The sequence below is a fragment of the Ammospiza nelsoni genome, chromosome 4 (assembly GCF_027579445.1).
Source record: "Ammospiza nelsoni isolate bAmmNel1 chromosome 4, bAmmNel1.pri, whole genome shotgun sequence".
NCBI lineage: Eukaryota > Metazoa > Chordata > Aves > Passeriformes > Passerellidae > Ammospiza > Ammospiza nelsoni.
The window spans coordinates 52,818,995-52,834,271 of record NC_080636.1 but is presented as its reverse complement, the minus strand read 5'-3'; the positions used below and the strand labels follow the sequence as shown (position 1 = coordinate 52,834,271).

The following is a 15,277-nucleotide window of genomic DNA, read 5'->3' as shown; positions in this document are numbered from 1 at the left end:
AAGGGGCATTCTAGGGCCGATGATCTTAATGATAACCCCTACTGAATCTTGTGGATCTCAACCAAATGAGAAGCTGATTATCCCACTTCTCTAAAATCAAAAGTTTTCTCTTGGACAGATTTTATTTTTCTATAGCCACACATGAAGTTGAGATAAAACAACAAAATTACAATGTATCCCATTTCTACTAGCATACCCAAGAGTAATTCAGTGACATCTGCATAAATCATTCAACATTTCCTATAAAATGATGCAATTCAACTAGTGATTTGAAGGGTGGCTGTATAATTCTTCCCCTTGAAATAAACTATTATATCCTTTCTCTGCTTCAAGGGTTTTTTTGTACTTACTGTAAATTAACAGTTGTCTTTTCTTTAGATGTATACAGAAGTTTCAGAAGGATATCTAAAAGCCTGTTCCGCAGTAGAATAAGATTAGCTGAAACAAGTCCTCCAAAATCATCCTCTGTTCCTAAATATTGAATAAAACCAAACAAAAAAACAAAACAAACAAACAAACAAAAAAACAACAACAAAAAAAAAAAGAGGCAAAATCACGATTTTGGAACTTGAGCATTTTAAAGGCTATTCATAAATTCCATACATAAGCAAATACAACCTGACCCCCCACTCAGGCTCCAAGGAAGCTGTGCTAAAGTGCAAGCAGCCTGTAATATGGTGCCGAGAAGTGTCTGGTGCCTCCTCATCACTGTCTTACAGACTTCAGGCAGCTTGAAGAACAGGTAAAAGAGAATCATAGCCTCTCAGACAATAATCTGAACTGAGGTGGTCACTATCTGTCACCCTTCCTTCCCATCCCTCCCTTCTCTCAAAACTGCAAGACATGGTAATTAAATAAACATTTTGCATTTTGAAAGCAGAGTGGTTTGGGGGGATGTGGAAATTGTAAGGAAGTGACCCTGATACTTCCCAAATCCCTCCAAGCCTAAGAAAGAGAGAGAAAAATTAGTTTCCTTTTCTTTCAACACATCCCCAAGCTCATAATCAGTTGAAAAACACATTTACTGCAACCAAGGCAATCCATGCAGCTCAGGACTAACTTTACAGCTGTTTTGCAAACCCCTCTTCCTGTAGCTTATGCTGTCAAAGAAGGACCCTGCTTTTACATTATTTAAAAAAAAAAAAGGCAGCATAGCTTGAGGCAACATATATAAAAATGAAGACAGATAAACAGAGAATTTCTGGACCATGGTTTTGTGCACAAGATATAGACACAAAGGATCTTCTATGGCAGAAACCCAGCAAAAGTGGTGAACTCCACTAGCCTAAAAATCTCATGCCTTTTGCCTCAAAAGTTTCTCTATTCATTTCTGCCACATCCTGAATTTCTCCCCAAGGTTCTTCAGTCCCCTATGTAGGCAAAATCCAGCTCAGGCTGCTGTTAGCATAGAGGAAAAAAAGTGAAACAAAATTCATGGCCTGTAGTGGGAAGACCAATCTGGATCTCTCTCCAATACCCTCTTTTTCACTAAAATCTCAAATTTAATTATCTTTGAGACCACAAAGCCAAAACTATTCAGAAGGAACAGGTGAGGCACAGGAAGATAATGACTGGACCATGGAATGGTTTGGGCTGGAAGGAACCTTGAAGACCATCGAGTTCCTACCCCCCCGCCACAGGCAGGGACACCTTCCAGTGGACTTCCTCTGTTTGCTCAGAGCCTCATCCAAAACCAAACCATCCAGGGATAGGGCATCCACACCTTCTCTGAGCAACTGGTACCAGTGCCTCACCACCCCCTCACAGTAAGGAATTTCTTCCATATATCCAACCTTAAACAACTCTCTTTCAGTTTGAAGTTATTCTCCATCACCCTATCACTACATGCTCTTGTGAAAAGTCCCTCTCCAGAATGTGCAGACTGCCCAAACCCTGGGTTTTGTGACACCAGACCAATATAACTATTTGTGACACCAGACCAATATAACTAAAAGAAGAAATGTCTCTCTCACTTGTCCCTCTGTCCCAGTATATTCCCAAGAGATGTAGAAACAGAGGTTCTTTGGATAATCCTTCTATTTATTTGGCTGACATCCACTGTGGGACTAAAACATTTCTGTTCAGGGAGACAGATTGAAAATGCAATTGCACAAGGCAAATAAGGGTAGAAATGCTCTTAAATCAGTTCAATGTAAGAATTATTGAAGGATGGTAACATTTCTTTTTTTGCCTAAAAAAAGGCTACGAGGCAGTCGTAGCTAATTCTTTCACTTCTTTCACACCTGGAGGGCTGACACACCCAGCAACCACTTGTTTGGTTTTGTTTTTCCTTTTTCCACAAAGAAGCAGAGATACACAGCTGATTGGAGGGAGCAAGTGGAAGAAAGAGAACAAAACCATACAGTGTTAAATGAAGGAAATTAAAAAAAAAAGGGTTTTGCTCTGCTTTGCACTCAATACTGAAAACTAAAGCCCCACTAACTGGCAGTCAGGTTATAACAATATTGTAACATTGTTCATGCCACTATTTATACATTTTTTTGTATTCAAGCTCAGAAGATACTATAATGTATTTTATTCTACTGCTTCTAAGTACTGCCAACACTTACCACTATCCAGCTTTTCTTCATTGTTTATTTCCATGACCACAAATTTCTCACAGACTGCAAATGTAGGTAAAGTGGAAGAGATGAACTGTCCAAACCTTGATGTATACAGAAAAAACATCACTCATTGATATGACAGATGCACTCTCATCTATCAATAATTCACCTTAAATATAAAACCATGACACCAGCGACAGGGAGATACCCAAAAATGTCAGCTTCCTCACATCTGAAGATTGATAAAAACGGTCTTCATTTAAGGTCACTGGCCAAAACACAAATTAATTTGTAGTAATTAATAGAATACTTGCAGACAAGGTAAGGAGCCCTGAAAATGCTAGGATTCAGGAAAGGGAACTGGGAGATACTGCTGAGTCCTAGTAAAAGGAACACCTCAAGTTAAAGGAGAGCAAAACATTATTTTCAACTCCTTACAGCTGAAAAATTAGTAGATCAAAACAGTGGTTACTCAACTCTGGAAGAACATTTATGCCTATAGCTTGAGGTTATGCAACACAGGGTCATGGCTTTCCATGACAAGACACTGATGTACCACTCCAAGAAAGGAGATGCAATATATTCCTCTTTCCTCTGCAGCTAAACTGAAATGGCTCCTAGCTGGTGCAACTTCTCCCAAGTTATGCAACATTTTTCATTCTTTATTTCCAGGAAGGAGAACAGAGAACACTGGTCTACAATCTATTCTGTAACCATTAAGCATAAAATGAATAGTTTTATTCTTGAATATTTTTTTCCCTGTATAATTAAAACAAAGACAGGAAAGATACTCATGTTGAGGCTTCTGATACCTTTGATTGTACTTAAAAGTAAGGAGCTGAAAACATGACTATGCATATGCAAAGAGCTCCTAAACCCCACAATATTTTATCCATTTCCATTATAATGAAATAAGAGATGAAAAAAATCAAGTTATCAAGGAGTTAAACTATTCTTAAAGCATTTCAAATACTCCTGTACATATGAATTGCAGTAACTAGTGTAATTTTCATCAGTCAGAATTAGTAGCACTATATCTGACATCCTTAAATACCTTTTTATACGGTGATGATTAAGAAAAAATCTGGAACTAAACCTTACATTCAAGACAGTAATCAAAACTGCATTTTAACCAGAATTATCTTCTTAGCCCATGTCAAATAATATTCAATGGTATTCAGGAGGAATGCTTAGTGCTTTATATGAACAAAAGGGGCTGCTCAGCACCTTTACTTTTCACCAGTAGAACATTAAGCCAGTTTGACCATCCAACCATGCTTGGTCAGATACAAATTGAAAATCACATGCAAATCAAGGCTTCAATATATTGCTAATGTCTAGTTCAATCTAGTTCATAGAGAAAAAATAAAATCAGTACATGAGCATTCCATGTCACACAGTCCTCAGCAGTATGACCATGAAGTACTTTTGACCAAGGTAACAGAACCAAGAAAGACAAAATGATCCAGGTGTGGGCTACCTGAGTAGGTCATAGCTGCTGGGGAAGCCCTGAAGCAGAAAGCTCAACACATTGCTAATGGCAGCAATAGTGGGCTGGGACAGGGACATATCTCGAAGAGTCAACAGCAGTCTTGGGATGAGCTGGAATTCCCTCATTAACTTTGCATTCTTTGCTGCTTCACTGGAAGAAGAAAAGAAATGAGATGGTTGTTTTAAATTGGAGTATCCTCTAAATATCATCTAATCCTGTAAATCCCATTACCAGGCTTTCATCAGTTCATACCTTGACTCAGTGAGGAGTTCAATGAAGTGCTCAAATAATGACAGATGAAGCTCGTAGGGTGCATGAAGCCAGACCTGAAATACAGAAAAAACAGTATTTTTTTGTACACAAATCAACTTGTAGGTTAAAACCAAAATTAATAAATCAAAGGTTATGAAGGTATTAAAATCATTCATATACATGACTGTTTATCTGGGCGTGACAAACCACACATCAATTCAAAAAATATTCTCTGTAAGGGTACCGTGCTAAAAACTTATAAAGGGATATAGACAAAAGGTCACACACCTTTGTCTTTTTGCACAAACTTTAAATAGACAGTGCAATGACTCCAAAGGAGCTATTGGGATTTACAAGGCTGTGCTAAATTTATTTCATCTAGGTGAAGGTTTATGTCTTCATAAAATTAACTTACTACCTTCCTCCAAGATTAAACTCAAGGTCTTCCCTGATTTTTTTTTTTACCTAGCATTCCCTGCATTTAAATTATTTAGATTCTTTACCAATACCCCCAAAGTATCAGTTGTTCAATCAACAGAAATAATAGAAGATATAAAAGCCAGAAAGCTCACAGTTACAGCTGCAAATCTTAAAATTGATTTGCTATTGAACAACTAATATTTGTGCTTCGATCAATAGCAAATAAATTTTGGTGTATAAAACTGGCTTAAATGAAAAGCTTTCTAGTTTTTGCTTTTCTCCTAATCTTATAATTTAAAAAAATGACAAGAACAAATATTTTAATTTCCCTGTTCTGCATGAGTAAGAACATCTAATTTATCCAAACTAAGTGATATGTTTGGGTCACTGATTTCTGAATAAAGTAAATAATTAAAACAATCAAAAAACTGAAAAAACAATAGCCAAAATCTCAGACTTTCTTCCTAAATAGGGTTTCCAGGGGTGCTTTGAAATACTCAAACAGACATCTAAAAAAAGGAAATGGTTAAGTCTATTAAGTTATTTGTGCAAAACTGACTTGCAATATTAAGTCAGCAACTTATAGCTGGCTTAGCAGTGGTAGTAGGGTTTTTGCTTTCTTACTTTAATGTACATGAGTCAGAATTCTTTTAGTCAGTCTATGTCAGGCACAGATAATGCCAAAGGAACACATACCAAAGGGTAAGTTCTGGCAATCTTTTATCAGCCTCTACTGCATTAGCATTTCCCTCTGAAATTTGCTACTTACCTTACTTTAACACAACATTTAAGTATTTCACAGGTTATGCAAACAGAATTTTAACTCCCTTACTAATAGCCCTGCAGATGTATGATAAAATGATTTCCATGTGCTATGTTTGAAGTTTACCTTCTACTTTTATTTTCAGGGCACTTTTCATATGATATAAGTATCTTGATATATGTACTGCAGTAGAACACACAGGTGAAAAGAAATTAAGGAACAGAAAACTACAGAATGTTGACTTCTAAAACAACAAAAAGCAGAAACACCTGTGGCACCCATCCATTGTTTGTGCAGTGACTCAAGCCATTTCAGCAGGAAAAGTTAGCAATAATCCTGCTGCTCACCTGCTCCACTGTACTATATAAGAAACAGGATGTTCTCAGTATAACAGCCTAATTTGCTACTGTTCAATATTTAAGGTACGCTATCAGCATCTGACTTAATCACTATCCAGCATAATAATCACTCTTCTGTGCAGCGCTACATACTTCAAAATCACAGAGCAGGTCCTGGAAGGCAGCAGAGTTTGGGATAATGGATGTCTCGTGTCCGCTGTCAACAGTTCCCACCAAGGAAAAGGTCAGGTGGAGGATGTGGCTGTTCAGAAGGGACCGCTTCTTCTTTAACAGCATTGCCAGCAGCTTGAACAAGCAAACAGAGAAGGAATTAGTCCTGTGAGCACACAGCAATGTTGTCTAAGCATGCTGGAGAACAGATGAAATGCCTGTGCCCCTTTTGAGAAGACCTTTAAAGTATGTCTGTTGGTTGATACTCTTGATGAAAGAGTTTGAAAGTGGCATTGCAGTTCATTACAAAAGTGGCATATCCAGGACACTCTCTAGCTCATAAAACATCTGTTTACACCACAGATAGCATCTAGGCCCAGAGGATTAGGGACACACACACTGCTCTCAGCTCGCTGGCAGTCAGTCAGTGTAAGACAGCACATCCTTAAGCAGTTATGTTGCTGGACAGCAATCATGGACATGGCAGACAAATGGAGCAGGCCTAAAGCACTGCATGCTCAAATGAGAGGTATTCTGGCACTGAAAAAAGTAACATAAATATGAATAAGCCTCTTTTTTTCTTGCTATGCTTTGTTCCCCAGGCATGTCTGCAATCCCCACTTGTGCTCTAACTTATAACCTGGGCTGGGAAAGAACCATTTGCCAGATTTACTGTTACAGTCTCTTTTCTTCTGAAGCAAACTTGTTTAAACACTCAACATTCTGGCCTGTTCAGCTTTACCATCCTCATTGAAACACTAAAAAACCACAGATTTCTGGGAATCTCCCTCAAACCACACTATTTGCTGATCTCAATACAAGTGGAATGTAAGGTCATTTGTGACGATCCACTGACCACTCATGATACAAGAAGGACACTGTCTAGACTTGTTTGCTCACAGTAAGTCAAGGTCTGCACCAGGCTCTTTGGAATGATACATTTTGATATATCTGCATCAGGCACTAGCATTTCAAGGTTTGTAAATACACAGCCCAAACCACAGAACTTTCCATTTCAGTAAAGCAACCTCCATGAGAAACATAAAACACATTTCTCATGTGAAGACCTCTTTGAATCAGTCAACCAATCCTTCTGCATAAGTGATTGCCTTTTCCCCATCCCAGTGGAGAATTACGTCTTCAGCTTGAAAGGAAACAGCAGCACTAACCACAAAATCCATGCAGTCTCTTTAAAAGGATGCTTCTAGGAGTTCACTTGTTTGGGTTTTTTTTGTGTATCCTTATCCTCTCTCTTGCTGACACATCAGAGACACAAGCTCCTGGGCTTGCAGGGGTGTGTTCAAAACCACAAGAAAAGCCTCGTTCAAATATGACAGTTGTGCTCTTCTGTGATGTTACTGAAGGCTCAGTTTCAGCAATGCAGCTAAATATGCACAGCGCCTTAGCAAAAAACTTTTCACCCTCTCCTTTAAAAGACATTGTAAATAATTCATCTATGCTAATTAACCAAGACCTCAAGAAACTTTTAAAGAGAAACTTGGGTTACAACACAACAAGAGATTTCCATGGGAACTGTGATGACAAACAGTGCAATTCAATGCAATCAGCCTAGTCTGTTTTAAGACATTTCTAACATACCTGATAACCTTTGATTCTTTCCATCTCTTTGCTGGCCAGTGGATTGCTCTTTACCACACAGACCAAGGCTTTCACAGCTGCATACAACCCTTCCACATCTGATGCCATGGCTACAAGTCCCAAAATAGCAGCAGCCCCACCAATGTACTGAAGTGTAGTGGCAACAGGTTTGGGGACAAATGTTCTTACTCCTGAGCACAGACAGAGAGAATGAATATATATTCAAATCAAATTTTTGCAAGAAATAATTGCGAAAATGTGAAAGCAATTTTCATTTTAGCATTACTTGAATTAGAAAAAGAATGTTACTAGAAGAATTATGACACCTTAGAAGAGAAAGCAAAGGAAATATATAACAATAGTTTATGACCTAAGGTAAAGTAATTGAATATATTTTCATATTAATGAATCATAAACTGAAACAAGCATCCATGCCCATGTAAGCAAAAAAAAAATAATAGTAAATCCATAAAAATAAAAATGTTCAATAAATACAATGCACCATTAACATTCATCAATCACATGATTTATTATCTAGACCTAAGTTCTTACTGACAAGTAATTAATAACTTTAAAGCATAATAACTCTTAAGTGCTCAACTCACCCAAATACCCTATCAAAGCTGCCCCAATGGAGCGTGCTGGTCCATTCAAATGTCCTGCTGAGTTATGTAGCAGCTTCACAGGTGTGGCATTTTCATGAGAAGAAATTGCCAGCTGAAGAAAACAAGAAAAAACAGCAGGGGTTGAAGGGAAGAGGTTATTTCTATGCAAGCCTAAAATTCATAACTTACAAATTTCCCTACTGTGATCAGGAGTAACATAAAACAAACCCAGATTAAGCCTTTCCTTTCAGGAGAGATGCTCCATCCCACTGAGCATCTTGGTGGTCTTCCCTGGATTCACTCCAACAGGTCCATGACTTTCTTGTGCTGGGGACCCCAGAGTTGGATGCAGCACTGCAGGTGGGCTCTCACCAGAGCAGAGGGGCAGAATCCCCTCTCTCCCCTGCTGCCCACGGTGCTTTGGATGCGGCCCAGGACACATCTGACTTTCTGGGCTGTGAATGCTCATGGCTGGGTCATGTCCAGCCCCCCCTTCCACCAGCACCTCCAAGTTCCTCTTAGCAGGACTGCCCTCAACCTCCTCATCCCCAGCCTAGATTGATACCAGGGATTGCCCTGACCCAGGTGCAGCACCTTGTACTCGGTGTTGTTAAACCTCATGAGCTTCCAATTGGCTCACTTGTACGGGCCTGCCCAGCCCTGGAACTCATCCAGATCCCATTGGATGGAATCCTGTCCTTGAAGTGGGTCAATAGCACCACTCAGCTTAGTTTCATCAGTGAATGTGCTGAGGGTGCACTTGATCCCTCTCTGTCATTAATGAAGGTATTAAATAATACTGGCCCCCACACGGACTCCTGAGGGACAGCACTTTGTCACCAATTTCCATTGGGACTCTGAGCCATTGACCATGACCCAGCGCATGCAACTGTCCAACCACTTTCTCATACATCTTAACAGCCCACCAACTGAATCCATATTTCTCCAATTTAGAGAGAAAGATGTAGTGGGGGACTATGTCAAAGGCTTTACAGCAGTGCAGATAAAGCACATCTGTAACCCTCCCCTTATCCACTGATGCAGTCACCCCATCATAGAAGGCCCCACAGAAGGCCATCTAGTGCCTAGAGAAGCTGTGAGTTCTCAGTCCCTGGAAGCATTCAAGGTCAGGCTGGAATACATTTTGAGCAACATGACACAGTGAAAGGTGTCCTTGCCCACAGGAGGGGGATCGGACTAGATTGTTCCTGGCTGCATTGAGCAAATTGTCTTGAAGTAAGTTAAAAGAAAGGAAAAAGTCATACACATTTACTGCTTGACTTTCCAACATACCTGCTTGGCAATAGCTTTACTATCCAACTTGTTGTAAACTTTCCTTATTTTTGCCACTGTAAATGAAGAAACTGACAGTGCATAGAGACCAAAGGAGACCTTTTCTTCTGGAACCAAAGACACCGGTGATGGATTGATTCCTTCAGACTTTGAATCTTTACCTTAAAGACAAAACAGAAGTTCCCTTCATTAATGGCACTGTTTTTCTTTTAATTTGAACAGTAAAACCTTAAGCAACTTATACTGCAGAATAGGTATAAAAAAAAAGATTTTGCAAATAGCTGAGATGTGATACTGTCCCGCCTAAAGGCTGTAAACTTCCCTTCTCTTCTGAAGGAAAACAAAGCAAGCAAAAGCCAGAGAAGCATTTGGTAAATCTGCATCTTTGCCTGTGACAACTGGTTTTTTATTACAGTTTGATAGGAAAGCTGCCTTGGAATGGTATGAGAGACACAAGATTCAAATAGAATATATAACCAGATCTTTAAATTTTTGTATCCTTTCTGATTTCACTTTCTACAGATAAATATTGCATACAGTATGAATAATGACTTTTCTAACTGGTTTAAAACCAAAGTGAGTAATACAAACACTACTACTTTATCTCAGCACAAGAATTTGGATTCCTATCATCCTCCTCAACAGCAGCTACTAATCTTCTTCCTGTGAAGAGCAAGCTTTTCCTCCCTTCTCCTGCATACTCTCTCACCTCTTCAGTACGCACACAAGAATTCCAGCCCAGCCAGCCCAAGTTACCAGGTGCCACCTGACCTGTACTTACATGGAACATAAACCGCTTGGAAGCTCCCGACGTAATTGGGTCCCAGCTCGTAAATGGTGCTGACCCCTGGGGCAGGCAGCACTTCCTCCAGGAAGTGTGTGGGGCCCAGGCGCCACACCAGGGAGGAGAGCTGGCGCTGGGCGGGCGGCGTGCCGATGTACGCGTACACCGTGCTGACCACGGGCGGGTTGGCAGAGCCAGAGCCACTGGGGCTGCTGTGGATGTAGTGAAGCTGTGAGGGAACAAAGCACAGGCGAGTTAGTGAGGGAGCAAGGGTACCGTGACAAAATCAGAAATTTTGTCCAAAAATTGTTCTGCAAGCCAGGGGAGGTACCAAATGATTGCTATGTAACACAGGGTATTCTGACACTACTGAACTAGACAGTGAAGAACATTAAACAGAAAGGAAATGTGAAGACCAAAAGTGGCTATCAAAAGATGAAGATGTGTATGGAAACACAGGAAAACATGACAATTCTGTGCCTTAAGAAGCTGTATCTTGATTCTAACGGCATGGTGCTCAAAGTAGTGTTGTTTCTCCTTCCCAGCCTTTGGAAATTAAATCATTTCAAGCTAAAGTGCAAATGTGAAGAACTAAATTCAGCAAGACTTTTCAAATGGTTAAACAAATACACGAGTAAGGTCCTGACCAATATATAAAGACAATAACAACCTCACAGGCTTTTTTCTATTTACATTGTAAAAATTCTGTTAGTAGCTATTAAATGTAGTCATGAGTAGCCAGAGAGATGCCCAGAGAGACACTCATGTGTTACAGCTGTCAGCATAATATAATGTAGTCCTCCTCTTGCAAAAGGAATACTGGGAGGTAAACTTTGGAAGTCAATGTGCTGTTTTACCTACAGCAGCACGATAACACTAGCTAGTTTAAACCCCACACCAGGTTATGATTTATACCTTAAAGCCCACACCTGCCAGTTGTCAAATGATGTTTGGACATCTGTTACATAGCTTGGGAATATTTTGTGCTCAGTGGACAGGTCCACAATGTTCTTCACTGCTCGCTGCAGTTTCTTCCACCTAACAATGAGGTATTGATCTTTATAAATAAATGTGGTGTTTGCTTGTTGTTTTTTGTTTTGTTGCTTGGGTTGGGTTTTTTTTCTATTCTGTTGGGGGTGACCACCTTTTGGACAGGGTGGTGGTGGTTATTTTGCACTTTTTTCTTGTGAGGTTTTTTTATTGCACAGAGAAAAAAAATCACTCAAAATGAGAATTGAAAATTTTATTTTACCTTAACAGTGTTAACAAGCTGTCCATCGAGGTAGAGTGCAGCTGTGCTGTTCTTCAGCATGCCTTTACTCATGACCAGAACTAGGTGATGCCACTGGCCTTCCACAATGAGGTCACCGCAGCGGAAACGGGCACAACAGGGAAGAATTTCATAAAATGATGATTCCTCACTGAAGTCATCAACTAAAGGAAAAGCACCAGTTAGTGGGCACCAGCAGAAATGTTACAAGAGCTTAAAAATCTCAGGATATATTCAGACTTTTGACAATTGTATTTTACTTCTCACCTTCTCCCCTCCCTTCAAAATTTCAGCTGGAATTACTAGTTGGCTCAAGTTTTTACTTTCTCTTGCAGCCATGCAAGTCACAGAAAGATCTTCTGTTCTTTTCTTAAAGAATTTTCCACAGTAGCAGTCACCAAGAACCAACAGATGTGTCCCCAAACCCACAGAGCTATTTTTCACCTTTCTCACACTGTGGAGAGGATGATACCCATACTCATAGACTTTTTATTCCCACTTTTGCATCACAAAAATGACCCTTACTCTACTTAAAAGCTGTTCCAAAAGAAAGAAGAAAAAAAATTCCCCAAAACCCAGGGAATGTTTCAACCATGAACTTTTCAGATCTCTCTTCACTCTTTCATACTGAAGGAAAAGAAACCATTAATGCTCTTACCACAAGAACTGCCTGCACAGGGAGAACACTAATTTCTTTAGAAACAGCACAAGGAAAATGTTAAAAGCAGAGTATTTAGAACTAAGGTTCAGATACAGAAATAATCTCAAGTTCTTTTTCTTGGCCAAACATCTCTAAGCACAATTCTTGCTCTCAATAAGGGTCCTTAAATCACCCCATTTATTCTTACAAGAGACTGTCAGCACTTTCAATCCCTGTGTTGTGCACAGCACTTCCAGTCTCAGTTCTTCAGGTCCATACCTGCTCAGCACTCAACAGTACACCACCGACTACGATTTAGACACAACAGGGTAGAATTTGAGTGAAGCAAAGTGTCCTGGTTGAAGTAAAAAACAGTCTTTATATTCAGAAACCTTCATATCTTCTCTTACAAAGCCTTTTCAAATCCAATCTCTTTCAGGGAGTTTGATTATAGGTGCACACTAAACTAAAACATATGAACTATAGCTTCAGTGCAGCTAAAACAGTTAGTGTGAAGATAAACTTGCTTCATTCCCTAAGAATTTGGTCCTCTGAGAAAGAAAGCACTGTCAGTATCTTTGTAATTTAGGCAGTTTAATTCCTACTTTACACTACGGGTTTTCAACTCCCAAGTTTCAGGTTTTGAACTTGACTTCTACTAAGAGAGAGTGCTGCAGTTAATGATGTGAATGTCTGCTTACAGATTATTCCTTACTTTCATGGTAACAGTCTGCTTAGTTGCTTGTGAGAGTTTTTTTTAATAACAACAATTGTACAAATTCTTTATTAGTGCTGCCTACTCAGAAGTAAAGAACAGGAGCAGGAACAGTTTTTTACATCCATTTGAGCTGGTCAATGAAGAGCTAAGCCTGAAACACATGCAGAAGGCTGCCTGCTCCTCTCAGCTCCTCCACAGATTCAGTGTGCAAGAGCCTGTCAGAACCAACCACTTTTGGAGGCTCTGATGGAGGACAAGGCTGGAGACAGCTCATCCTCAAGCCCCTGAGTGCACTGATAGCTCTCTAGCAAATTTATTGATATCACCAGCTTCACTTAGATCTTCACCTCCTGTAATTCCTCCTTTGGTCACAAATACTGAATGGAGATATAAACTGTTTCTGAAAACTGACCACAGCATTAGAACATAAAGTGAATGACTGCTTGCCTTCAAAAATCCCTCCAGTACTGGGACAATCCAGACTGAAAAAGCCTTCAACCTATTTAGTTTACTATTATTTAGATTACTATTTCCAAACTTCTTCAAAGCAAAGACAGTTAAAATTTGCACATCAAGACCTCAAAAGATGATGTCTAAAATGAATGACGCAATATAAATCAAAGGCAAAACCTTTCAAAATCAATGATGTAATCCCTCCCTTGAATACTTATTACCTGGGGTTTTGGCAAAATTTTTTCTTTTATATACAGAAATCAAACCTTCTTTGGAAATTATAAAAGCTCCATAAATTAATGTTTACAGTTTGCTTTTTTCCATTGTCAAAAAATGAGGAACCGGTGAAGCAACAATGAAAGTTCCAGCACACAATTCTTCTGGATACTGGGTTTAAAGTAAACTTGCTGTTGCATCCCTATAATACTGTCAGCATTAGCTGATGATGTGGCACAACTCCTACCATAATTCTGAAGCAATTCTTCTTTAGTTGAAACAATCAGCGAGCGGTCCTTTGCTGAGAGGACAATGGCAAGGCAGACATAATGCTGCTCCGAGGAGTTGGCGCGCCGCACTACGGTGAGGAGTCTCACAGGGTGGTTATTGGGAGGTGTACTAAAATGTTCAATGCAAAACCAAGTTGAGTAGCTTAAACCAGATGGCGGTGGGAAAAACCTTTCACCTAAAAATAAAAAGAAGCCCATTACATAGCTGCAGTCAGGATACCTACTTGATCCTGTTCCTTTTTTCATATCAGCTCAGCTAATACTAGCTGTGTTTTCTCAGATGCTGGAGAAGCCCCTGTTAAGGGAATATCTGTCTACCACATACATCTAACTCCACCTGATATCCCAGGATGCTCCCACTAATTCTATCTTACTGCAGTAAGCCTTCACCTTAGTTTTTAGACTTAACAACTTGTTTAGACTTAGCAACTAAGTGACCATGTTCAATTAATCCCACAGCTTTTAATTAAGCATTCCAGTTCCGGAAGGGTGAATAATCCACAACAACATGTAAAAGCAATGGCAAACAATTTAGATGGGGCTTTTGTGATGGTGTGTGCAAATACACCTTTAATAAATGCAGTCAAGGATTCAGCAGAACAAAGTCACAAGTACAGCATTACAATTCATTCCACATTTCCTATGTGCTCTACACACTACGACCTCCACTTTTTCTTAATGCATCTGGCTTATTACTCAAACACGTTGGTTGATAACAATTTAGCCTTCTACTTTAAGCTTTGCATTTTAAAGCAATCACACATTTATATTTTATATTGCTTTTCACTGTCTTGGGGGCAACAGAAACACATTAAAAAAAAAGACACAAGAAGTTCCTGATTGTGGGTGCACAGTGTCCAACACCATACTATCAGTTCACGGCTAACCAAGAAGTCTAAGAGAACTAAACATCAGACACAAAACACTCTCTGTTACCAGTCATACTGGATACTCACCAGTTCCAATTCCGCTCACAACGGCACCATCAACAAGTCCTGTAGTAACAGCATTATTTGTAGGTGCATTGTGGGGAGCCAGACTTGGCAAGAACAGGCAGCTGTTAAACACAAGACCAGTAACACACTGGAGTTTATGGAAGTCAGTGTAAATGGAGCTCAATACAAACAAAACATGGCTTAGGAAAACATACCATAAGCACACATGCTTTGTGGCTTATGCAGTAATGAAAAATAGGAATTAATTCTCCAGATTGCTTATTGTGAGTCTAAATTATCTCCGGCACAAAGAACTTTGGCAGTGTAAGCCTCTGGTGTGAAGGTATAGAGTCATGCCCACGTGGCTCCATAGCCTAAGATGTTCCCTTGTGGGCACCTGCATCTTGCAGCAGCCTTTGAGTTGCTCTGAACTTTCTAAAGAGACTGGATCAGCTAAATAGTGAAAGGATCTGG

General features: G+C 39.6%; 1 protein-coding gene across 2 annotated transcripts in view; it reads right to left on the bottom strand.

The window, feature by feature from the left end:
• WDFY3 (WD repeat and FYVE domain containing 3) overlaps positions 1-15,277 on the bottom strand; it is a 152,879-nt gene that overhangs the window by 40,532 nt on the left and 97,070 nt on the right. For both annotated transcript variants that reach the window (XM_059471358.1, XM_059471359.1), the window contains 12 exons: positions 14,825-14,925; positions 13,826-14,044; positions 11,534-11,715; positions 10,279-10,510; positions 9,498-9,658; positions 8,205-8,316; positions 7,600-7,790; positions 5,983-6,135; positions 4,309-4,382; positions 4,045-4,206; positions 2,571-2,665; positions 351-471 (listed from right to left, as the gene is read on the bottom strand). In XM_059471358.1, coding sequence (XP_059327341.1) covers positions 351-471; positions 2,571-2,665; positions 4,045-4,206; positions 4,309-4,382; positions 5,983-6,135; positions 7,600-7,790; positions 8,205-8,316; positions 9,498-9,658; positions 10,279-10,510; positions 11,534-11,715; positions 13,826-14,044; positions 14,825-14,925 — 1,803 coding nt within the window. The remainder of the gene's footprint in view (positions 1-350; positions 472-2,570; positions 2,666-4,044; positions 4,207-4,308; positions 4,383-5,982; positions 6,136-7,599; positions 7,791-8,204; positions 8,317-9,497; positions 9,659-10,278; positions 10,511-11,533; positions 11,716-13,825; positions 14,045-14,824; positions 14,926-15,277) is intronic.